This window comes from Cervus canadensis, chromosome 11, assembly GCF_019320065.1.
Source record: "Cervus canadensis isolate Bull #8, Minnesota chromosome 11, ASM1932006v1, whole genome shotgun sequence".
Taxonomy (NCBI): Eukaryota; Metazoa; Chordata; class Mammalia; order Artiodactyla; family Cervidae; genus Cervus; species Cervus canadensis.
This window is the reverse complement of record NC_057396.1, coordinates 13,194,417-13,220,382: the sequence shown is the minus strand read 5'-3', so window position 1 is coordinate 13,220,382 and position 25,966 is coordinate 13,194,417. Positions and strand designations below refer to the sequence as shown.

At 39.5% G+C, this 25,966-nt stretch overlaps 1 protein-coding gene across 1 annotated transcript in view; it reads left to right on the top strand.

Annotated features, from left to right (window-relative positions):
* LOC122450047 (lysine-specific demethylase 4D-like) overlaps positions 1–23,622 on the top strand; it is a 28,410-nt gene extending 4,788 nt beyond the window's left edge. Inside the window, exons 3-4 of the mRNA XM_043482181.1 lie at positions 20,723–22,581; positions 23,267–23,622. Coding sequence (XP_043338116.1) covers positions 21,062–22,561 — 1,500 coding nt within the window. The 5' untranslated portion in view covers positions 20,723–21,061 and the 3' untranslated portion in view covers positions 22,562–22,581; positions 23,267–23,622. The remainder of the gene's footprint in view (positions 1–20,722; positions 22,582–23,266) is intronic.
* The last annotated feature ends 2,344 nt before the right edge of the window (positions 23,623–25,966 follow it).

Here is a 25,966-nt window from a genome sequence, read left to right as displayed (position 1 = left end):
CTGCATCACAGAAATCCACTAGGAAATTAACTCCAAATTAACAACGTTGATACACAGAAACAATATGTGTATAGACATGTATGATTATTGCATTTGGCTTTTTGGTATATTTTAATATATAAAAATTAATACCAGAGCAGTTCATTTTATTAATTTTTTTTTCCTTTTTGCTTAGTGCATGGTATTTCTTGGTTAAAAACTTCTTCCTTGGAGAAGGAAGTGGCAACCCACTCCAGTATTCTTGCCTGGAAAAGTCCATGGACAGAGGAGCCTGGCGGGCTGGAGTCCATGGGGTTACATGACTGAGATGTGTGCACGAGGGTGGAGGGAGATGGGTTGGGAGCAATCAAGTGGGAGAACTAAAAAAAAAAAAAAAATTCTTCCCTACTTTGAGATTACATTGATGTTCTCAGATATTATCTTCTGAAAGTTTTATAGTTGGGCCTTTCACAGTTCTACTAGGAATTCATTTTTGTATATGGTATAATAGAAGAGTCTTAGCATCTCATAAAGCAAGTCTTCTCACCTTGTCCTTTTATGAGTGCTTTGCTATTCTGTGTCTTTTGCACTTAAAATTTAAGTTGTCTTATTCTACGAAAATACTTTTGGGATTTTGATTGGGATAATGTTGAATCTATAGATAAGTTTAAAACCTGATGTTTACAAAATTGAGTCTTCAAATCTATTATCAAGTTATGTCTTTTCCATTTATTTAAGTCTTCTTTAAGTTCCCTTAAGTAAATTTATATTATCTTCATAGAAGTCTTGCAGATTTTTGTTAGCTTTAGCCTTGGATACTGTTTAATTTTTAATGCTATTGTAAGTGGCATCTTTCTTAAATTTTAGTTGTCTAATTGTTAGTTGCTGGTATATATAAAGATAATTGTTTTTTATATATTGCTGTTTTAAATTTAGAGACTGAGCACTTTTATTAATTAAGATGGTTCTTTCATAGATCTCTTGGATTTTGTACATACAGTCATTTCTAGGAATAATAGTTTCTTTTCTCCCCCTCCCCCTTTCCCTTTTTTCCTTGACTTCTTACATTGCGTAAGACATCCAGGACATACTGAATAAAACAGGTGGTCACAGGCATCCTTGTCTTTTTCCTGCTTTGAAGGAGAAAACTTTGAACTTTTAATTATTAAGTGTGATGTTTACTGAAGGTTTGGGGTAGATGTACTTTATTCAGTTAGAAATTTCCCTCCAATTTATAGTTTGCTAAATGAATGGCAGATTTTTATCAAATACTTCTCTGCATCTAGTAAGATTATTTTTTAATCTTAGTGTGTGTTGTTATATTAATTTATTTAAGTATCAACTAACCTTTCATTCCTGGAATCAACCCATCTTGGTCATGATGAATATATTGTAGGGATCAGTTTACTCAGTTTGTATTTAGGACTTTTGCATCTATGCTTATCAGTGAGATTAGCCTTTTATTTTCCTTTCTCAAAATGTTCTTGTTGGAGACATGTACATACAGTTTGTATCATAAAATTTTTGGGGAAATAGTCTTTCTTTTTCTATTCTTCAGGAAAATTTGTCTAAGATTGAAATTATGTCTTCTTTGAATATTTGGTAAAAGCTGCTGGTGTAACCATTTATAGAGTTTTCTTTGGGAAAAGAGTTTTGATTACTGCTTCAGTTTCTTTGCTGGTTATGGATATACTCAGCATTCTGTTGCTTTTTGTGTCGATTTTGCTATTTATATTTTTCTAGGAGTTTTTTCATCTGAATTTTAAAGTATGTCGGCTTAAAGTTGTTTTTACTGTCTTTACTTTCTTTTTATGTCTGCAGTGTCTGTAGCGATGACTTCTTTGTCTCTCCTAATGTTGATTATTTGTGCCTTCTGCTTGTCTTTACCATTTCACCAGGGGTTTGTTGGTTTTATTAGACGTTTCGCAAAGAAAACTACCATTGGTTTTGTTCATCCTCTTTATATTGGTTTTCTCTTTCATCAGTTTCTGGTCTTATTTTTACTATTTCCTTTGTTCTACTTTCTTTGCTGTACTTCTGACTTTCTGCAGTGGATGCTGAGTTCATTTAATTTTCCAGTCCTTTTTCTTTTCTTAGATATTTATTTAAGCCTATAAATCTTCCTTTTAATACTGTTCACTAGTATCCCTCTAGATTTGAAATGTAGGATATTCATTTCTTTAGGATTTCATTTACTTTAAAGTATTTTCTAATTTTATTTTTACTTCTTTATGATTACAAGTTTTATTTAGAAATGTATTTTTAATTTTACAAAATATAGAGCTTTCACTATCATTTTAATATTAATTTTTAACTTTATTGTTTTGTGGTCAGAGGACACATTCTGCCTACTTTGACATTTGTTAAAACTTGTTTTATGGCCAGAGTTTTATAGTCAATTTTGCAAAATTTCCATAGTACTCAAAAATATTCTGCAGTTTGGGAGACAGTATATATCCCTACCTCTAACAAAAATGTTCTAAATGGTTGAAACAAATAAATATGAAAAAGAGAAACTAAAACAAAATCTTTGCTACGCCAAAATAAGTGGATACTTTAACAAGAGATAAGGAAACAAACCATAAAGGAAAATAGTGATAAATTAGGCTACATTTAAATTTTGAAAACACCTGAAAAATACACCATAAACAGATTGAAATGGAGGTGGTGCCTAGGATAAGATATTTCAAATCATACAATAGACGTAGAATTAGTATCTCAAACATTTAAACATTTAAAGAACTTTGACAAATCAATAAAGGAAAACACTGAAAAAATGGGCAAAGGACATAATGTAATTGTCAAAACCCACAAAAAGTCAATAAATCAATGAAAAAGCATGAGTCACACAACATTAATATTAACAAAAGTATAAAAGTGATAAATTACTTTGCCAATCCAATCACCAACAACTAAAAATTTGACATTATCAAATATATCTGGGGATACAGAGAAATAAACTCTCCTACTCTGCTAGTGACTGTGTTAATTAGGAAAATCCACAGGTAAGCAACTTGACATTGCCTAATAAACTACAAAGTATAGTTTCTATATCATTAAAAAACAAAACCAAAATATCTAAGCTAAATAAATTCTCACATGTAATTACTAAGACACATGTAAGATTTTTAATGCAGCATTGTTTACAATAAAAAACAGTAATAATATTCATCAAAAGAGAAATGCATTAAAAATTTTTTATGACCCGCTATATATGTACATAGATAAATGCATCTTGAAGCTGTTAATGTTGAATTTAAAAATTATAAAAATTAGTATATTTGGTATAAAATCACTTATACAAAATAAAAATAGCAAACACACGAAACAATACTGTATATGTGGACACACAGCAGACACATGTGCATGTGTGCTCAGTTGCTCAGTCATGGCCAACTCTTTGTGATCCCACAGACTGTAGCCTGCGAGTCCATGGACAGTCTCCTTTGTTAATGGGATTATCTCAGCAGGAATACTGCAGTGGGGAGCCATTTCCTACTTCAGGGAATCTTCCTGACCCAGGGATCATTACTGCATCTCCTGTGTTGGAAGGTGGATTCTTTACCACTGAACCACCTGGACACACACACAAAAGACATCCACAGATAGAAAATGAACCAAATTCACGATAGCTGTTGTTTTGGGGTTGGGGAGGAGAAGGAGATTAGGATTTGGGATTTAAATCTGAAAGGGATTTCCACTTCATCTGAAATATTTATTCTATTTAAAAATACTTGAACCAGGAAGAAGACCCTTTAGGATGTCTGTTCAGCATTACACTGGAGATTCTAGTCAAGGCAGTTAGGTAAGAAAAAAATAAAAGTTATCCAACTTGAAAGAAATAAAACTATCTTTATTGACAGCTTGATTTTATATAGAGAAAATCTTAGGGAATGACTAAACTACTACAACAAATAAGTTCAACAAGATTGCAGGATACACAAGATAAATACACATAAATCAGTTGATTTCTATACACCAGCAAGATCTGAAAATTAAAACATTCCATTAACAATATCATCAAAAAGAATAAAATGTTTAAGAACAAATTCAACAAAAAAGATATAAGACTTCTACACTGGAAACTACAAAACATTGTTAAAGAAGATCTAAATAAATGGAAAAACATTCCATATTCATTGATCAGAAAATGGTATTGTTAAGATGTCAATACTCCCCCAATTGTTCTATGGGTCCAGTGCATTCCCTATTGAAATTCCTGCTGGCTTTTTTCCCCCAGGAAAAAAAGTTTATCCTGAAAAAGGTATATAAGTACTAAAGACCCAAAATAGCCAAAACAGTCTTGAAAAATAATAAAAAGTTTGGAGAACTCATACTTCCACATTTCAAAACTTCACTGCAAAGTTTCAATTATCAAGCCATTGGTATAGGGACAGCTATATGTAGTTTGATGACTAACTGTAAACTTGAATAGGATCAACAAAACTTTCAAGACATTTCAACAGTGAAAGAATAATCTTTTCAATGCATTGTTGCTGGAATAATGGATATCCTTAAACAAAAGTCTGAATCTGGATTCCTCCTTCACACCATATTTGGAGAAGGAAATGGCAATCTTCTCCAGTACTCTTGCCTGGAAAATCCCATGGACAGAGGAGCCTGGTAGGCTGCAGTCCATCGGGTCGCAAAGAGTCAGACACGACTAAGCAAGTTCACTTTCACTTTTTTCACCTCACACCATACACAAAAACTAAGTCAAAGTTAATCATAGACCTAAATGTAAGCTAAAACTATAAAACTCTTAAAACATAGAAATGTATCTCCATGATCTTGAGCTAGGCAATAACACCAAAGGCATAAGCGATAAAGAAAACTGATGGATTCATCAAAATTCAAAACTCGTGCACTTCAAAAGATAGTTAAGAAGGTGAAAAGATAATCACAGACTGGGAGAAAATATTTGCAAATCATATATTCAAAAAAGAACTTATAATCAGGACATATAAAGATCTCTTGCAACTCAATTAATTATAACACATGCAAATATGAGCAAAGGATTTGAATAGAAATTTCTTCAAAAAAGATATATGAATGGCCAATAAGCATAGTGACAAATGCTCAACATCATACGTTGTTAAGGAAATGCAAATCAAAGTGAGATACAACATCTTACTAAAGTGCTATAAACAAAAAAGACAATTACAGATATTGGTGAGGTTCCAATTGAAGAATTGGAACCGTCATATATGGTTGATAGAAACTGAAAATGTTGCAGGCACTTTGGAAAAATAGTATAGCAGTTTCTCAAAATGTTAAACATAGGGTTAGTATCATCGTTCAGTTGCTTAGTTGTGTCTCACTCTTTGTGACCCCATGGACTGCAGCACACCAGGCTTCCCTGTCCTTCATCTCCCAGAGCTTGCTCAAACTCATGTCTGTTGAGTTGGTGATGCCATCCAACCGTCTCATCTCCTGTCGTCCCCTTCTCCTGCCTTCAATCTTTCCCAGCATCAGAGTCTTTTCCAATGAGTTGTCTCTTTGCATCAGGTGGCCAAAGTATTGAAGCTTCAGCATCAGTCCTTCCAATGAATATTCAGGATTGATGTCCTTTAGGATTGACTGGTTTGATCTCCTTGCTGTCCAAGGGACTCTCAAGAGTCTTCTGCAACACCACAGTTCAAAAGCATCAATTCTTCGGCACTCAGTTTTATGGTGCAACTCTCATCCATATATGACCACTGGAAAAACCATAGCTTTGACTAGACAGACCTTTGCTGGCAAAGTAATGTGTCTGTGTTTTAATATACTGTCTGTGTTTTGTCATAGCTTTCCTTCCAAGTGGCAAATGTCTTTTAATTTCATGGCCATATTCATCATCTGCTGTGATTTTGGAGCCCAAGAAAATTAAGTCTGTCACTGTTCTATTGTTTCCCCATCTGTTTGCCATGAAGTGATGGGACCAGATGCCATGATCTTCATTTTTTGAATGTTGAGTTTTAAGCCAGCTTTTTTACTCTCCTCTTTCACTTTCATCAAGAGGCTCTTTAGTTCCTCTTCACTTTCTGCCATGAGGGTGGTGTCGTCTGCATATCTAAGATTATTGCTACTTCTCCTGGCAATCTTGATTCCAGCTTGTGCTTCATCCAGCCCGGCATTTTGTGTGAAGGACTCTGCGTATAAGTTAAATAAACTGGGTGACAATATACAGCCTTGATGTACTGTTTTCCCAATTTGTAACCAGTCCGTTGTTCCATGTCCGGTTCTAACTGCTGCTTCTTGACCTGCATACAGGTTTCTCAGGAGGCAGGTAAAGTGATCTGGTAGTCCCATCTCGAAGAATTTTCCACAGTTTGTTGTGATTCACACCATCAAAGGCTTTAGTGTAATCAATGAAGCAAAAGTACATGTTTCTCTGGAATTCTCTTGCTTTTTCTATGATCCAGTGGATGTTGGCAATTTGATCTGTGGATCCTCTGCCTTTTCTAAATCCAGCTTGAACATCCAAATCCAGCCTGAACTGGAAGTTCTCAGTTCATGTACTGTTGAAGCATAGCTTGGAGAATTTTGAGCATTACTTTGCTAGCATGTGAAATGAGTGCAATTTTATGGTAGTTTGAACATACTTTGGGGTTGGAATGAGAAGTGACCTTTTCCAGTCCTGTAGCCACTGCTGAGTTTTCCAAATTTGCTGACATATTGAGTGCAGCACTTTTCACAGCATCATGTTTTAGGATTTGAAAGAGCTCATCTGGAATTCCATTACCTCCACTTGCTTTGTTACTATATGACCCAGCAATTCCACTTGTAGGTATCTATACAAAGAAAAAATAAAAACCTGTCTACTTAATATGAATGTTCATAACTGCATTATTCATAAGAGCCAAAAGAGTACAACCCAAATGTTATCAACTGATGGATGGATAAATAAAATATGGTATATTCATAACAATGGAATATTATTCAACCATAAAGAGAAGAAATATGCCTATAATATGAATGAACCTCAAAAACATGCTGAGTGAAACAAGCCAGACACAAAATATCACACATTCCATTTATATGAAATGTCCAGGATAGGTTAATCTACAAAGACAGAAAGTCAATTAGTGGTTTCCTGGAGCTGAGAGGAAATAGGCTGTGACTGCAAATGGGCATGAGGTTTATACGTGGAATGGTGGAAAGGTTCTAAAAGTACATTGTGATGATGGCTGCACAGCTCTGTAAATACACCAAAAAAAAATCAATTGTACACTTAAAATGGGTGAAATATTTGTTATGTAAATTACATCTCAATAAAGCTGTTTAAAAAAACCACTTGAAGCAAATATGATAAAATATTAAGATGTCAATTCTGGCTGGTTGGAATGTAGGATTTTACTATATATTCTATTTTCTCTATTTTTACTGTTTCTCAGAAACAAAAAATTAAGACACCATAAGTTCCTAGGCCCCAATTTCAAATGAGATAGATGCTTTAATTTACAGTCTTTTGATTATACTCTCACCTTCAGACACTGTCACTTGTCCCCATTCCCTGAGGAAATTACTTAGAACATTCTCAGCAAATCTTACCAGTCATACATAGCAAACCCAACTCTCTAGTGCCTAACTCTTATTTAAATATAAGCCAAGGGTAATTAGATGTATGAGGAGAGCATTTAACATAAAAAAAATAGAAACCAAAACATCCTGCAAGGGTGAATTCAGAGGGAAGCTGACATAATGTAGAGAATAAATGAAACTTAAAAAAAAAAAACCCTATTAGTATTTCAAAAGAGACAAGAGAGAAATCTGCAGCCATGAAAAATATTGGAAATATAAAAGGAATTCAGAGAACCAAAAGAATTTCTGAAAATTAAAAATAATTGCTAGAAGGCTTGGAAAATAAAAGAACAAAGATGGAAAATAAGAGAGAAATAAGAAAATTAGAGGATCAGCCCAGGAGGTCTCAGATCCAACAAATTATATTTCCAGAGAGAGAAAACTGAAAATATAGTGGAAAGAAAGAAAGATGGAATAAGAAAATTCTCAGCAATGAAAAATTTACATCAGAAGATCTAACACAATAACTGGCAAAAAAAAGGCAACCATATTTTGATGAAATCTCAGAAAATAAGGAGCAAAGAAATAATCATCAAAGTGTTCAAGAAAGATAGGTTACACAAAAAGCATCAGAAAGCAGATTTGTTTTGGATTTTTAGAAGCTGTGATTCAATGGAACATTGTCTCCAGAATCTTGAAAGAAAAAGGTAGAGCACAGACATTTTCAGACATGCAGATTCTGGTAGACAGCTGTTACATTTGTGGCCAGTAACTTTAGAATTCTGTTTTTATATCTGAGGAAATTCACACATTATAACCCCTGCCTTGCCAAGTGGTAAGTCACTTATCCAGTATCTGTTGTAGCAAAGACATAAGCACACGACCCTAGCTCTTCCAATCAGACATTTCTGTGGAAGCCCTCAATTTGAAGAAATGTGTGAAAGTCAGTTTTGCACAAGATGTGACCCTGGAGGAGGATGGTGAGAGACTGAGCTTTCAGATGCAGCAGTGGCATAGGTTTTAGCTAGTGATGTCCCTTGCTCAGGGTCTTTGACCAGAGAAGGTATAGAATACATAGATGGTTGGATAATTTGGGTGTTCCTGGGTGCACAGTTGCCAAACCCTATTCTCTGGTCCTCCTGGAGATTCTGTGAGCTACTTCATAATGTCTAATGATGCTTCCAAGGATGTTCCTGATGGATACTCCACCAATCCAAGAAAATAAACCAGGAAAGAAGACAGATTTGGATGGGGGTGGGGGTAAGTTAGAGGATCTCACATAATAAAAAGAACACCCAGAATTTCAGTGAATAGAAACCCCAGGATACAGTCTGTGCAACAGCCTAAAGACTAACCAGTCCAGATTCAAGTAAGCATATGGAGGGCTCCAGGAAGAATATTTCTGAAAAGAGAAATTAGATTTGGTACCTGAAGTGTTTTATGTATTTAGAAAAGATTCACACTACTGGGAATGAATTTGGGGATGAATTAATATGTATAAAACTAGGCAATTGAAATAAGGCATTAATTAACTATAGGATAACATTTTGTACATGAAACGCAGTGCAATCATGGTACACTACATGATTCAGCTGTATCTAAGATTGTGTGGTAAAACTTCAGACTTGATTTAACCAAAATATTGGTTAATAGTTATAACCAATTATATATGAGAGGTTGGGGTAGGGAAAGCCTATGTGTGCTGGGATGGAGCAAAAGAGAACTAGATCCATGTCTTTTATAGTTTATGTCCACAATATCTAAAACTGCAAAGTCTAGAAATACAGGAAATACAAAATACCAGAAACAGCTAAAATATGTAAGAGTAATAAGCCTTTGAGGAGTGGGAATGAGGGATAGAAAGTATATTTGTCAGGATTCTTTATTGCCTGGAGAATTTACCCTTAGGCAAAGGAGGTTGGTTCTGTTTTGAGTTTAGTTTGTTTTTCAGTGGTTTTATGGGATCTCTGGGAGAATTGCAAGAATTAGGATTAAATACTACTCAAGAAATATATTAAAAATTTATTGACAAATCAAAGAAGCCTGTGTCAGAATTAAAATTTGAGTGGCTGTGTCATGGAGATACACGTTCAAGACTTCTGCCTGACTGCCAGATACCGCTGTGATTGCCACAGCATCCATGTAAGAGCAAAGTAAAGAGAGAAGTCTCTGAGGTTAATATTCCCAGGCTCAATTTATTACATGTCACAATGAAATCATTACAAGACATTTAAGTTGCTGATTTCAAGACCAAGTCATTGCCTTTGTCATGATTTAATTTCTGCTGTTTGACTGTATCAGGTTTTTTTTTTTTTTTGATCAGTATTTTTGCCATGCTGTTCATGCCTGACACTTTCCATCATGTGTCATTGTCCTTTATGTCCACACTCCTGGATGTTCCTTACTAGGGAGTCCACATCAAATATTGGCATTTGAGATTAAAAGGGTCCGGGAAAAGGTACCTTTTCATCTTCTCTTTTCTACACAACTTCTCAAGAAGAGAATGTTGAAGCTTGTGGAGCAGAAACATGCAGGTATCTCAGAAAAAGAAGCAAGCACATCTCATAGAAGGGATTTATTACTTAAGTGCCCACTGAAGGTGCAAGCTAGCTTCAAGTAAAACAGTCTGGAGAGTTCCCACATCAACAGTTTGTTTTAAGCACCAAATAAATGGTGCAGGCAAACAGTGCTCATGGAGTGTAGAGGACAGTCTTTACAAGCACCTAGGGTTTGCAGGTTTGGAGCATCCCAGGTGACACTAGTGGTTAAAGAACCCACCCGCCAATGCAGGAGACAAAAGACACAGGGTTGATCCCTGGGTCAGGAAGATCACCTGGAGAAGGACATGGCAACCCACTCCAGTATTCTTGCTTGGAGAATCCCATGGACAGAGGAGCCTGGCAGGCTACAGTTCATAGGGTCGCACAGAGGTGGACACGGCTGAAGCGATGAGCACGCATGCAGAAGGATCCTTCAAGCAGGAGACTTGTCTGGAAGGCAGGGATCATAATTTAAATAACAGAGAAGAAAGTGGGGCTTCCCTGGTGGCTCAGACAGAGTCCACTTAAATGTGGGAGACTTGTGTTCGATCCCTGGGTTGGGAAGATGCCCTGGAGGAAGGAATGGCAACCCACTCCAGTATTCTTGCCTGGAGAATCCCACGGACAGAGGAGTCTGATGGGCCACAGTCCATGGGTTAGCACAGAGTCGGACACGACTGAGCAACAAACCATTGCATTGAGAGAAGAAAGGGGAGAGCCGAAGTGCATGTATTTGAAGCTGAGAGTTAGTTTTAGGAACTATTGGGAGAGACAGTTGGGAAAATGAGATAAAGATGGTGCTTTAAAAACATTTACTTTGTTTGCTGCAAAACTCCACTGGAGTGACAATAACAGGATCTTTGTTTTGAGAAGTAATAAACAGGGCTTCCCTGGTGGTAAGGAACCCGCCTGCCAATGCAGGAGACATGGGTTTATCCCTGGTCTGGGAAGATCCCGTATGGCCTCGGAGCAACTATAAGCCCTTACGCCACAATTACTGATACCTGCTTACCCTAGAACCCACAACAAGAGAAGCCACTGCAATAAGAAGTCTGTGCACCACAACTAGAAAGTAACCCCTGCTTTCTGCAACGAACGAGCCCACGCAGCACGGAAGACCTGGCACAGCCAAAAATAAAAAACTACAATTATATATGTGTGTGTGTATATATATATATATATGTAATATACAAAGAAAATGGTAAAGGAGATAATATAGAAGCAAAATTTGAAAACAGTAGGACAAGTAGAAACTGATTTGTCAAACCCTGGAAAGTTGAATCCTAAATTGGCAGTGAAATTCAAGAAGCGACTCAGTTGTCTCTAAGAACCCCAAAGGCACCAGGAATTCATGGTACCTCTCGGTGTGACAGTTAAAATGGGGCTAAGGAGGATTTGTTGGAAGTCTGTCTTAGAAGCAGTTAAGATTCCGCCCCTCCCCCTCCGGGCAGCAGAGTAAACTGCTACTCACCCTGACAGAAAACTAAGCTTCACTGACTAGAGTGGCTGAAAAGGATGTTCTCTGGACTGGGAATTTTGGGGAACCACTGGGAGAATGGCTGTCTAAGGGGAAACCGGTTGATTTACTGGACCTACGCAGTTGGATATTAGAAAATTCAAGACCCATTTTCTTTTTGGTGGGGAAACCAGGCCTGTCCCTTCAGGGGGAAGATTAGAAGATTCTTTACTGTTGAATATCACCAGTTGTAGAGATACCAGCATCAGAGCTTCAGTCAGGAAACAGCCCAGCCAGATAACCATACGGGGAAGTATAAGTCACCAAAACCATCCACAGCTTCTAATAAGTTCCTTGCGCCTTATCCTTATATTTGAGCTTATTACTAAGGATCACCAGACATTTGAGGAAAGCCTTGAACCTGAAAGAAGCCAAAACAAACAAACAGAAAAAGAAGTTTCAAAGAACCAGACTATGTAGGAGGGGAAAGTACCTCCAAAAGTCAATGACATTTCAGTAGTTTCTGAGAGATGAAGTAATGCTCAAAATTCTCCAAGCCAGGCTTCAACAGTACATGAACTGAAAACTTCCAGATGTTCAAGCTGGATTTAGAAAAGGAGAGGAAGCAGAGATCAAATTGCCAACATCCATTGGATCATAGAAAAAACAAGAGAATTCTAGAAAAACATCTACTTCTGCTTCACTGACTACGCTAAAGCCTTTGATGGTATGGATCACAACAAACTGTGGAAAATTCAAGAGATGGGCATATCAAACCACCTTACCTGCCTCCTGAGAAACCTGTATGCAGGCCAAGAAGCAACAGAATGGAACAACAGACTGGTTCAAAATTGGGAAAGCAGTACATCAAGGCTGTATATTGTCACCCTGCTTATTAAGCTTATATGCAGAGTACATCATGTGAAATGCCGGGCTGGATGAAGCACAAGCCAGAATCAAGATTACCAGGAGAAATATCAATAACCTCAGATATGCAGATGATACCACCCTTATGGCAGAAAGTGAGGAGGAACTAAAGATCCTGTTGATGAAAGTGAAAGAGTAGAGTGAAAAAGCTGGCTTAAACTCAACATTCAAAAAACAAAGATCATTGCATCTGGTCCCGTCCCTTCATGGCAAATAGTTGGGGTAAAAATGGAAACAGTGACAGACTTAATTTTCTTGGGCTCAACAATCACAGCAGATGGTGGATGCAGTCATGAAATTAAAAGATGCTTCTTCCTTGGAAGAAAAGCTATGATAAACCTAGACAGCATATTAAAAAGTAGAGACACTGCTTTGCCAACAAAGGTCTGTCTAGTCAAAGCTATGGTTTTTCCAGTAGTCTTGTATGGATATGAGAGCTGGACCATAAGGAAAGCTGAGTGCCGAACAATTGATACTTTTGAACTGTGGTATTGGAGAATAATCTTGAGAGTCCCTTGAACAGCAAGGAGATCAAACCAGTCAATCCTAAAGAAAATCAATCCTGAATATTCATTGGAAAGACTAATGCTGAAACTGAAACTCCAATATTTTGGCCAACTGATGCAAAGAACTGATTCATTTGAAATGACCCTGATGCTGGGAAAGATTGAGGGCAGGAGGAGAAGGGGATGACAGAGGATGAAATGGTTGGATGGCATCACTGACACAATGAGCATGAGTTTGGGCAAACTCCAGGAGGTGATGAAGTACAGGGAAGCCTGGCATGCTGCGGTCCTTGGGGTCACAAAGAGTTGGACAAGACCGAGCGACTGAACTGAACTGAGAGATTAAATAAGTGTACCCATGAAACAAAAACAGGACCTTGGGGACAGTGCGGGTAAGGAAGCTATATACACAGAAAAGAGCTAAGGGAACAGAAATGAGCTGTTGAAAATTAAAAATTTGATAAAAGATATGAAAAAGACAGTAGAAGTAGGTTTGGAAGATAAAGATGAGAAAAAATTTCAGAAGACAGTGATAAAGAGAAAATTGAAAGAAGAAAATACATAAAAATTAGAGGTTGAATCCATGAGGTCTGGTATCCAAATATAGGTGTTAATGTACGGAGGGAATAACTACAGAAAATTTTCAAAGAGGTTACTAAAAAGTTTTCCTAAAACTAATGAACCTGAATTTTGAGATGGAAAAGATCTTAGAACACTGGAACAAGTGAAAGCTCCTGTAAACTAAGAGGAAAAAAGGAAAATACAGCGAACTAAGACAAGGAATCATATTTGCAACTCCCTTACTCTTTATGTCATACTCACAAAATGATAAAATTTAGAAAGAAAAAAACAACACCCGTTAGTATTAAAGGCATAGTTAAAATCAGAAATGGAGTAGCCCTCATAGTCAACGAAAGAGTTTGAAATGCAGTACTTAGATGCAATTTCAAAAACAATAGAATGATCTCTGTTGGTTTCCAAGGCAAACCAATCAATATCACAGTAATCCAAGTCTATGCCCCAACTAGTAATGCTGAAGAAGCTGAAGTTGAATCGTTCTATGAAGACCTATAAGACCTTCTAGAACTAACACCCAAAAAAGATGTCCTTTTCATTATAGGGGACTGGAATGCAAAAGTAGGAACTCAAGAGATACCTGGAGTAACAGGCAAATTTGGCCTTGGAATACAGAATGAAGCAGGGCAAAGGCTAATGGAGTTTTGCCAAGAGAATGCACTGGTCATAGCAAACACCCTCTTCCAACAACACAAGAGAAGACTCTACACATGGACATCACCAGATGGTCAATACCGAAATCAGACTAATTATATTCTTTGCAGCCGAAGATGGAGAAGTTCTATACAATCAGCAAAAACAAGACCAGGAACTGACTGTGGCACAGACCTTTATTGCCAAATTCAGACTTAAATTGAAGAAAGTATGGAAAACCACTATATCATTCAAGTATAACCTAAATCAGATCCCTTATGATTATACAGTGGAAGTGGGAAATAAATTTAAGGGGTGATATCTGGTAGATTGCCTGCAGAACTGTGAATGGAGGTTCTTGACATTGTACAGGAGACAGGGATCAAGACCATCCCCAAGGAAAAGAAAGGCAAAAAGGGAAAATGGTTGTGTGAGGAGGCCTTACAAATAACTGAATAGAAGAGAAGTGAAAGGCAAAGGAGAAAAGGAAAGATATACCCATTTGAATGCAGAGTTCCAAAGAATAGCAAGGAGAGATTAAAAAAAGCCTTCCTCAGTGATCAATGCAAAGAAATAGAGGAAAACAATAAAGTGGGAAAATCTAGAGATCTCTTCAAGAAAATTAGAGATACCAAGGGAACATTTCATGCACAGATGAGCACAATAAAGGACAGAAATGGTATGGACCTAACAGAAGCAGAAGATATTAAGAAGAGGTGGCAAGAATACAGAAAAACTATACAAAAAAGATCTTCATGATTCAGATAATCACAATGGTGTGATCACCAGCCTAGAACCAGACATCCTGGAATCTGAAGTCAAGTGGGCCTTAGAAAGCATCACTATGAACAAAGCTAGTGGAGGTGATGGAATTCCAGGTGAGCTATTTGAAATCCTGAAAGATGATGCTGTGCAAGTGCTGCACTCAATATGCCAGCAAATTTGGAAAACTCAATAGTGGCCACAGGACTGGAAAATGTCAGTTTTCATTCCAATCCCAAAGAAAAGCAATGCCAAAGAATGCTCAAACTACTGCACAATTGCACTCATCTCACACACTAGTAAAGAAATGCTCAAAATTCTCCAAGCGAGGCTTCAACAGTACGTGAATCGTGAATTTCCAGATGTTCAAGGTGGTTTTAGAAAAGGCAGAGGAACCAAAGATCAAATTGCCAACATCTGCTGGATCATCAAAAAAGCAAGAGAGTCCCAGAAAAACATCTACTTAAGCTTTATTGACTATGCCAAAGCCTTTGACTGTGTGGATCACAAGAAACTCTGGAAAATTTTTTGAGATGGGAATACCATACCACCTGACCTGCCTCTTGAGAAATCTGTATGCAGGTCAAGAAGCAACAGTTAGAACTGGACATGGAACAACAGACTGGTTCCAAATTGGGAAAGGAGTACGTCAAGGCTGTATATTGTCACCCTGTTTATTTAACTTATGTGCAGAGTACATCATGAGAAATGCTGGGCTGGATGAAGCACAAGCTGGAATCAAGATTTCCAGGAGAAATATCAATAACCTCAGATATGCAGATGGCACCACCTTATAGCAGAAATTGAAGAACTAAAGAGCCTCTCAATGAAAGTGAAGGAGGAGAGTGAAAAAGTTGGCCAAAGCTCAACATTCAGAAAACTATCTGGTCCCATCACTTCATGGCAAATATATGGGGAAACAGTGGAAACAGAGAGAGACTATTTTTTTTGGGCTCCCAAATCACTGCAGATGGTGACTGCAGCCATGAAATTAAAAGATGTTTGCTCTCTGGAAGAAAAGTTATGACCAACCTAGATAGCATATTAAAAAGCAGAGACATTACTTTGCTGACAAAGTTCTATCTAGTCAAAGCTATGGTTTTTCCAGTAGTCATGTATGGATGTGAGAGTTGGACTATAGAGAAAGCCGAGCGCTGAAGAATTGATGCTTTTGAACTGTGGTGTTGGAGAAGACTTGAGAGTCCCTTGGACTGCAAGGAGATTCAACGAGTCCATCCTAAAAGGAAATCAGTCCTGAAAATTCATGGGAAGGACTGATACTGAAGTGCAAACTCCAATACTTTGGCCACCTGATGTGAAGAACTGACTCACTGGAAAAGACCCTGATGCTGGGAAAGATTGAAGGTGGGAGGAGAAGGGGATGTCAGAGGATGAGATGGTTGGATGGCATCACTGACTCAATGGACATGAGTTTGTGCAAGTTCCAGGAGTTGTTGTTGGACAGGGAGGCCTGGTGTCCATGGGGTTGCAAAGAGTTGGACACGACTGAGCGACTTAACTGAAGTGAACTAACATACAAAAAGGGAAAAACTCATAGGGCAATATTTATCTGCCTCAGGATGGGGAAATAACTTTCTAAACTTAAAAGCCATGAAAGGCATTACATAGGAAAAACTCAACTTTTTAATAAGACTGAAATGAATGTCAAAAATCATTTAAAACTAAATATAAATTTAAGAAATGGCAAACTGGGAAAAAACTATAACTAGATTCAACAAGAGGTTTCATATGTAAAATATTCATATGAGCAGTTTGTAAAATATTCATATACTATGTAAAATATGTGAAATATTCCCATAATATGTAAAATGTTCACATAAGTAGATGAGGCAAAACACTAGAAGCATATTAGAGAAAAATGGGCAAAGTATATGAACCAATGCATATGATAAAATCCAAATGGGGCTAACATTCATTGAAGAAAAAAAGATCAATCTTAGTAGTAATCCAAGAAGTATAATTTAAAACTTGGGCTCCTCTTTTTCACTTACAAATTATTAAAAGATTTTTTTCAGAGCAAAGTTAATAGTAAGGATGTAAAGTGATATCTTTCTGGAAAATTTTGGCAATATGAGTTAAGGATCTTAAAATGTTTAAACTTTGCAATGTGGTAATTCCATTTCTATATGGAGAAAGGTAAGAAGAGAAAGGTTGCAGTGTGTGCCGATGATTTTACTTATTTTTTAAATAAAAATTTTTGGAGTGTGCCCTATGTAAAGTACCAAGATCCTTTGGAAAATATGATGATGATCAAGACATAGACAATGCTCTCAAAATATTTTCCTATGGAAGATAAGACAAGTATAGCAATAACTGTAGAGATTGAGAATACAATTAAGTTAAATATAAATTTTTCTACATCTTGGTTTTTTCCCCCATAAATTGGGGATAATGATAATACCAGTTTTATAGACTAGTTGTGAGGTTTGAATGAGATACTTTACAGACCGTGCTTAATAAAAAGCATGACAAAATGAAGTGCAAATAAAGGTGATGCTTGCTGTTGTAGAAATGATAAATGATGAAAGAGAACTATAGAAAATCAAAGAAGAGATTGTGCTTTGTTGGGAGCAGTAAAGGAAGATGAGGAGTCAAGTTCATCCACTTAGGAAGCAGTGGGATTTAGGGACTGAGAAGTAAGGAGATTTTGGAAGAGAAGTGGGAAGAAGGAGACAGTTTGACATTTAATGTTGTTGTTTTAGTTGCTAAGTTATGTCTGACTCTTTCCACAGCCAAGCTCCCGTGCCTGTGTCCGTGGGATTTCCCAGGCAACAATACTGGAGTGGGTTGCCATTTCCTTCTCCAGGGGAGAAGCCAGGAGTATACTAGCATTGTTTTGAGACACAGCCAGGAATGTGTTTGGAAGAGAGAGAGCAAGGAGTCGGGTAGAAGGGGGTAAGGTCAGGAGGTGATGGTGGGCCAGATCACGTAGGGACTTTTGGACATTCCAAGGATTGGAATGGGGTGGAGTGGGGTGGAGTAAGTGGGGTGGAGTAGGTATGCCTGAAGTTTGAGGATAGGGAAGGCGACATAGAATATTTAGAGGGTGGAAATTAGGGGAGTATAAGAGGATTAGGCATATTAAAAAGCAGAGACATTACCTTGCCAAAAAAGGTCCATCTAGTCAAAGCTATGGTTTTTCCAGTAGTCATGTAGAGATGTGAGAGTTGGACTATAAAGAAAGCTGAGCACCGAAGAATTGATGCTTTTGAACTTTGGTGTTGGAGGAGACTCTTGAGAGTCCCTTGGACTGCAAGGAGATCCAACCAGTCCATCCTAAAGGAGATTAGTCCTGGGCGTTCATTGGAAGGACTGATGTTGAAGCTGAAAGTCCAAGACTCTGGCCACCTTATGTGAAGAACTCATTTGGAAAGACCCTGATTCTGGGAGAGATTGAGGGCAGGAGGAGAAGGGGATGACAGAGGATGAGATGGTTGGATGGCATCACCAACTCAATGGAGATGAGTTTGGGTAAACTCCAGGAGTTGGCGATGGACAGGAAGGCCTGGTGTGCTGCAGTCCATGGGGTCACAAAGAGTTGGACACGACTGAGCGACTGAACTGTACTGAACAAAGAGGATTAGGAAACAGAGAGGGCACTTGAAATTGAGTTAATGAAATAGTTTGCTGATACATCTTTTTTTTTCTTCTAAATTTAATGATATTATTACTTTTGTTTCACTGTTAAGAATGATCCTTGCTATTTTTTTACATTAAAATTCTTTATCTTGCAAACAAGTTTCCCTTGATGCTTTGCAAGTAAGAATTTTTAAATCATGAATGGATGTTGCATTTTATCAAATGCTTTTTTTTTGGATACCTACAATATGATGATATGTTTCATTCCCTTTGTTAATATTCTGAATTATACCGTTAGATTTTCTAATGCTGAATCATTCTTGTATTCTATTTAGTCATGATGTATTATTATTTTACTGTATTGCTACAGCATTTCATTGGATAATATTCCATTTTATGCTTTTATCTATGCTTATAAACAAAGATAGCCCATACCTATATTTTCTATTGTCCTTTATTTAATTTTGCTATCAGAGATGATAATAGCCTCATCTGAGTAGCTTTCCACCTTTTTCTATACTCTGAAAAACTTGAATAATAAGAGTGAGCTGTTTCTTGAAAATTTTCTAGATCCACATATAAAATGACTAGATTCACATATGAAATGACCTGGACTTTCAAGGGACATACTTTGAATCAGATCTTTATACTGGGATATTGAAGCTTTCCTGTTTTTCTTGGATCCATTTTGTATATGTTTCCTCCCTAGAAAATTATTTTTCTCTCTTATCTTTGGAAACTTTTGCTGTCATGTTGCTCCTAATATTCTCTTTTGAGATTTAAAAAATTCTCTGCTATTACTAGCTTTGTACCCTATTTCATTCCTAGTAAATTATTTTTTTCTTCTTCCTTTTTAAAAACTTATTTATTTTCTTTTTGGTGGCTCTGGGCCTTCACTGTTGTGTGGGGGCTTTCTCAAGTTGCGGTGCGCCGGCTTCTCTTGGCAGTGGCTTCTCCTCCTCCTGCCGTGGAGCACCAGCTCCAGGCACCTGCTTCGGTGGTTGAAGCAGGCAGGCTCACTAGTTGTGGCTCATGGGCTTAGTCCTCTGAGGCGTGTGCAGTCTTCCCAGACCAGGGATTGAACCCGAGTCCCCTGCATTTACAGGTGGATTCTTATCCATTTTACCACCAGGGAAGTCCCCTTCTTCCTTTTCTCATGCCCAGTTAGTCCCATAATTTGTTGCTCTTATTAATTTCTTCAAAGAATATTTTTGGTCATCAGCTTTCTGTTTTGTATGTGTTATCTCTCATTAATTTCATCTTTATTCTTTGTTATTTTTTCATTCTTCTTTCTCTTTTTTTTAATTTTTAAATATACTTTTTTTAGCTTTTTCTCTCCTCTTTTTTAGCTTCTTCAATTGAATGTTTAGTTCATTTATTTTCAATCACTCTTCCTTTTCCTTTTTGTTATATCTCTGACTCCTTTAATGCTTTTCACCCTAAGCTCTCTTTTTAAATATATTTAACTAATTTAAGTAAAATTTTTAAAAATTTAGTTCACAGAGATCTGTAAAAATCATTATAGCTTGATGAATTATGACAACCATTCTGATAATTGTGTTTACCTATGTTCCAAACAGAACATGTATATTACTCTAGAGACTTCCTCATAACTCCACTCATAACCTCTCTTCTTCACAAAGGTAACCACTATTATGACTTCTAACATAGATTACTTTGCCTCCTTTTTATCTTTGTATAAATGGAAGCATAAAATAGATATTCTTTTGAGCCTAGATAATTAGTTTTATGTTTATAGAATTATGCCTATATTTTCATGTAATTCTTGTTGTATCTTCATTGCTGTATTGTATTACACTGTATGAATATACTACGATGTGTTTATCCATTCTACTGTTGATTGACATTTGGGTTGTTTCCAATGTTTAGTTACTAGAAATAATGTTGTTTTGAACATTCTTGGACTTGACTTTCAGTGCATAGGCATACACATAGCTAGGCATGTGGTAACAGTTGAATCATAGCAAAAGGGTAAACTCAGGACATATAGTACTGTCCAAATTGTTTTTCAAAGTGAGCGTAATGATTTCCATTCTCCTTACTAGAATATAAGAATTTCCATTGTTCCACATCAATACCATTTCTTGTATTGTCAGTCTTGTGAAATTTTAGCCTTTATTTGAGGATGCAATTATATTCCATGATACAGTTTTATTTGTAGTTCTCTATTAACATTTCCAAACATTAGTTTTCAACCTTTCTGTATATATATTTTTTAGGTTTTGTTTTCAATACCACCCTGAAGACACTACATTTGAGATATCTGTCCAGGACTGGGTAATTCAATATACCTCAAGTGGACAGAGCCAAAGGTCAACTGAGGAACATCATAGACTTGCAGGCTCAGCCACCATCAGTCCTGAGCAAAGCTTCTGCCCAGACTGGATTCCGCTGGAGAAGCAGCAGGCCTAAGCAGTACCATCAGCTCACTGTATTAAAGTCCACTGGTCGTTCCTTCTGACTCACAGATCCTCAAACTGTTTTTGAAAAAGTAACATTTTCCAGCATCCTCACCTATCCAGAATATACAGAAAAACTTGGCAGTTTGTTTCTTATTAATGGAAGCTATGAAGTCCAGTTTTGCTCGGAACCCAAGTTGTAGCATAATGATATTTCATCCTACCAAAGAAGAGTTTACTGATTTTGATAAATACATCGCTTACATAGAATCACAAGGGGCCCACCGAGCAGGCTTGGCTAAGATAGTTCCACCCAAGGAATGGAAAGCCAGACAGACCTACGAGGATATCAGTGACATCTTAATAGCCGCTCCGCTGCAGCAGGTGGTCTCTGGGAGGGCAGGTGTGTTTACTCAATACCACAAAAAGAAGAAAGCCATGACCGTGGCAGAGTACCGCAGCTTAGCAAATACTGAAAAATACCAGACTCCATCACACTTAGATTTTGAAGAATTGGAGCGAAAATATTGGAAAACCCGCCTGTACGAGTCCCCGATATACGGCGCGGACATCAGTGGCTCTTTATTTGATGAAACCACGAAGCAGTGGAACCTGGGGCACCTGGGCACCATCCAGGACCTGCTGGAGCAGGAGTGCGGGGTGGTCATCGAGGGCGTCAACACCCCCTACCTGTACTTCGGCATGTGGAAGACCGCCTTCGCCTGGCACACGGAGGACATGGACCTTTACAGCATCAACTTCCTGCACTTCGGGGAGCCCAAGACCTGGTACGCGGTGCCGCCCGAGCACGGCCGGCGCCTGGAACGCCTGGCCGGCGAGCTCTTCCCGGGCAGCTCGCGGGGCTGCGAGGCCTTCCTGCGGCACAAGGCGGCGCTCATCTCGCCCACGGTGCTCCGGGACAACGGCATCCCGTTCGGTCGGGTCACGCAGGAGGCGGGCGAGTTCATGGTCACCTTCCCCTACGGCTACCACTCGGGCTTCAACCACGGCTTCAACTGCGCCGAGGCCATCAACTTCGCCACCCCGCGCTGGGTCGATTACGGCAAAGCGGCCTCGCAGTGCAGCTGCGGCGAGGCGCAGGTGGCCTTCTCCATGGACGCCTTCGTGCGCATCCTGCAGCCCGAGCGCTATGAGCTGTGGAAGCGCGGGCAGGACCGGGCGGTGGTGAACCACGCCGAGCCCGCGGCGCCGGGCGGCCGGGAGCTGAGCGCCTGGAGGGAGGTGCAAACGCTGGGCCCCAAGTACTACCCGCCTCGCCGCACCGCCCGCCCGCGTCAGCCCGTGTCTTCAAGAGTCACCGACCCCAGAGCCCCTGTGCGGGCCGTGTCCCTGCGCCCCTTGCCTGGCCGGGGTTCCTGCTCCGCCTCCCAGTTTGACGCTGTCGCCCGCAGGAGCTCACGAAAGCCCAGCCAGACCTGTCCGCTCTCGCCAGGTCAGTCGGTGGCGCAGTGTCTCCACCCAGTTGGCAGATGTGGTTCTCGTCGTCGTCCTCCGGAAAGGGGCACTCAAGAGCTGACTGCCCCCATCAGAGCTAAGAGGGGCCTCGCTTTAGACCCCAAGGCTCAGGACCTCAAGGCCCAACGCCTGTCTGCAGAGGGACGGATGGACAACCCTGCCCCAACGAGCTCTGGACTCTAGCCTCCTGCTAAGGCCTCCAGGTATGACTGTGGCCCTATCCCATAACCCAGCCTTTGTACCCCACTGCTCTTGGGTGTGGAGGATCCTCAAGAGTGGTCACATTGACATTTCAGAGGGTTGGGTATTTGCAGGTCTTGCATGGGGAGAAGGCAATGGCACCACACTCCAGTACTCTTGCCTGGAAAATCCCATGGATGGAGGAGCCTGGTAGGCTGCAGTCCATGGGGTCGCTAAGAGTTGGAAACGACTGAGCGACTTCACTTTCACTTTTCGCTTTCATGCATTGGAGAAGGAGATGGCAACCCACTCCAGTATTCTTGCCTGGAGAATCCCAGGGACGGGGGAGCCTGGTTGGCTACCGTCTATGGGGTCGCACAGAGTCGGACACGACTGAAGCAACAGCCGCAGCAGTCTTGCCTGGGGGCTTCCCAGGTGGCTAGTGGCACAGAACCCACTTACCAACATAGGAGACCCGGGAGACATGGGGTCGATTCCTAGGTAGGGAAGATGCCTGGAGGGGGGCATAGCAATCCCATGCATGGAGGAGCCTGGTGGGCTAGGATCCATAGGGTTGCAAAGAGTTGGACATGCCCAAAGCGACTGAGCACGCATGCAGTCCCGCATGAGGGTCCCTCCTGTGTTGCTTCTGGAAGTGCTGGGTCCATGGTGTTTACCCAATTCTCCAATGTTTGTTCTTTCTCCCAGAACCTGGAATCGTCAGACACTGCTAACTGTGTCACCAGCTGAGGCTTCATCCACTGGACACTCTAGTGATGCTGTGAACTAGGTCCTGCTGAGGTCACCAGAGCTGATCTACCTCAGATCCCATCCTGTGGGCCAGCTCTGGATGCTGCCTAGCTTCTGAAGAATCCTAGGCTTTGAGTACTCTCCGACTTCTCTCCGTTTCTTCTTCCTACTTCCTTTTCTCCCACCCCCTGCTCCTGCCACACAAAGCTCTTTTGACCAATTAGGTCAGTAGAGGCTCAGATAATATATAATATTTCTGAGTCTTTAATTTATTGAAAAAATGTTCTCTGCCAGTATTTGTTTGCAACTGTTATTAAAGGCAACCAAAAAGTTAACATCTGACTTGATTTCTGGGATTGTTCAATCATTAGAGAGGTGGTAACGCTTTTATGCACTTTTCTGAATAATTATATCAAAACATTTAAAGCAAAACTTCTTTTTATGAGCTTGTTGCATTGTGTGGTATTGATGAATGAGTTGGGGGTTGATTGTTGGGTTCTGGCTGACTGGCTGGGTTGGGAGATTTGGGTTGCAGCCATATCTTAAGGGTGACTTGGCGGAAATCACCTAGGAGAGATGAGCCAACATGGGACAAAGAGTGCCAGCTCTCCACTGTCTTCTCGATATTGTGAGTCTATTTCACATGGTTAAGTCATGGATACATCCCAGTAAATGAATACACACATAAATGAACAAGAATTTCAGTGGGCATATGTTCCGTGAAGCAATGAAAAGGGGGTGGGATGAGACAGCAGAATGGGTAGTCTGGTTCCAGTGGTCAGGAAATATCTCCTAGAGCAGGAGACCTTTCCCAGTCCCAAATGACAAAAAGGGACATCTAGAGCTGATTTCCACTTGGAAGAAACAGCAAGTGTAACAGATGTAACATAGAGCTTGGGGTTGTTGTTTTTGCAGAGATAGAAAGGAAGCTCCTTTGTGTCTGGAGCGTAGAAAGGGGAGAGTCAGGGTGCAAGGTATATAGGACCTTGAAGCTCATGATGAGTATTTGAGTTTATTCAACTTGAAATGAGAAGGCTTTGGAAGTTTAAAACAGCACTTGACATGATACAATTTGCATATTTAAGTAACCACCTCCATTGTTCTGTGGACCACGTGGGGACAAGAGAAATAGTTAAAACAGGTGAGAGTTGCTCCGTCGTGTCCGACTCTTTGCAACTGCATGAACTGAAGCCCACCAGGTTCCTCTGTGGAATTCTCCAGGCAAGAATACTGGAGTGGGTTGCCATTCCCTTCTCCAGGGGATCTTCCTGACCCAGGGATCGAACCCGTGTCTCCTGCATCGCAGGTGGATTCTTTATTGTCTGAGCCACCAGGGAAGTCCCAAAACAGGTGAGAATTGATGGTTATTGACTCAGGCCATAGTGTTGAAAATGCACAGAAGTGGCCAAACAATAAATTTTGAAAACTGGATGCAGAAGGAAACATGTCAGAGATACAAAGCACATCTCTCTTCTCTCCAGCTCTGCCCCCACAGAATTTCCAGAAGACTTTGGAATCTGAAGCACCATGTAAAACGAAAGGGAACAGTCATGAAAATGTAAGGCTTCTTTGAAGTTCTGATTGAGACATAGCAAAAGCTCACATCTCATTCCTGTCATCATGCAGCAAGACAAATTTGTGGTAGTGTATTCTGTGGAAAATTGAAATTGAGAAACTGAACTTAGGGATTCCAGGCACAGTGGAGGATGGCAGTGAAATGCTTGGCTGAAAAGATGATCAAGTCCTGTATTGAGACGGTGGAACCACAGGATGGAAGCTGACTGGAATTACTGGACAGGTAGCAGCCCTAGAGAGCACTCGGACCATAATAGTAGATCTTATACGAGCAGGGGTAACTTTTAGTGACTGAGATGTTGGGGGGTTTTGGCCCTTTAATATAGGTCAGTTGTGGGTATGGTAATGCAGAGAAATAAAAGAACTCTGAAAAGTCTCTATGAAAACAGTAGCCTGGCTCATATTGCTATTTACAATTTTAGAAACAGAAGTTCTCCTTGTTATATTTCAGGAATATCACAGTCTCCTCCCTGGCATATAGATGTCCTGGAGAGCCATATCATAACAAAATTGGGGGACTGGAAGAAAAAGAAACAAAAGCAGTTTTCAGAAAATATTGCTCCCATTGTACTCCTTATGTTTTCACTCAGTTACTTTCACACTTAAAAAAATATATATCTCCCAGGTTTCCCTGATGGCTCAGTGGTAAAGAGTCCACCTGGTAATGCAGGAGACTCGGGTTCAATTTCTTTTTTTTTTTTAATTATTATTATTTTTTTATTAGTTGGAGGCTAATTACTTCACAACATTTCAGTGGGTTTTGTCATACATTGATATGAATCAGCCATAGATTTACACGTATTCCCCATCCCGATCCCCCCTCCCACCTCCCTCTCCACCCGATTCCTCTGGGTCTTCCCAGTGCACCAGGCCCGAGCACTTGTCTCATGCATCCCACCTGGGCTGGTGATCTGTTTCACCGTAGATAATATACATGTTTAATGCTGTTCTTTTGAAACATCCCACCCTCACCTTCTCCCACAGAGTTCAAAAGTCTGTTCTGTATATCTGTGTCTCTTTTTCTGTTTTGCATATAGGGTTATCGTTACCATCTTTCTAAATTCCATATATATGTGTTAGTAT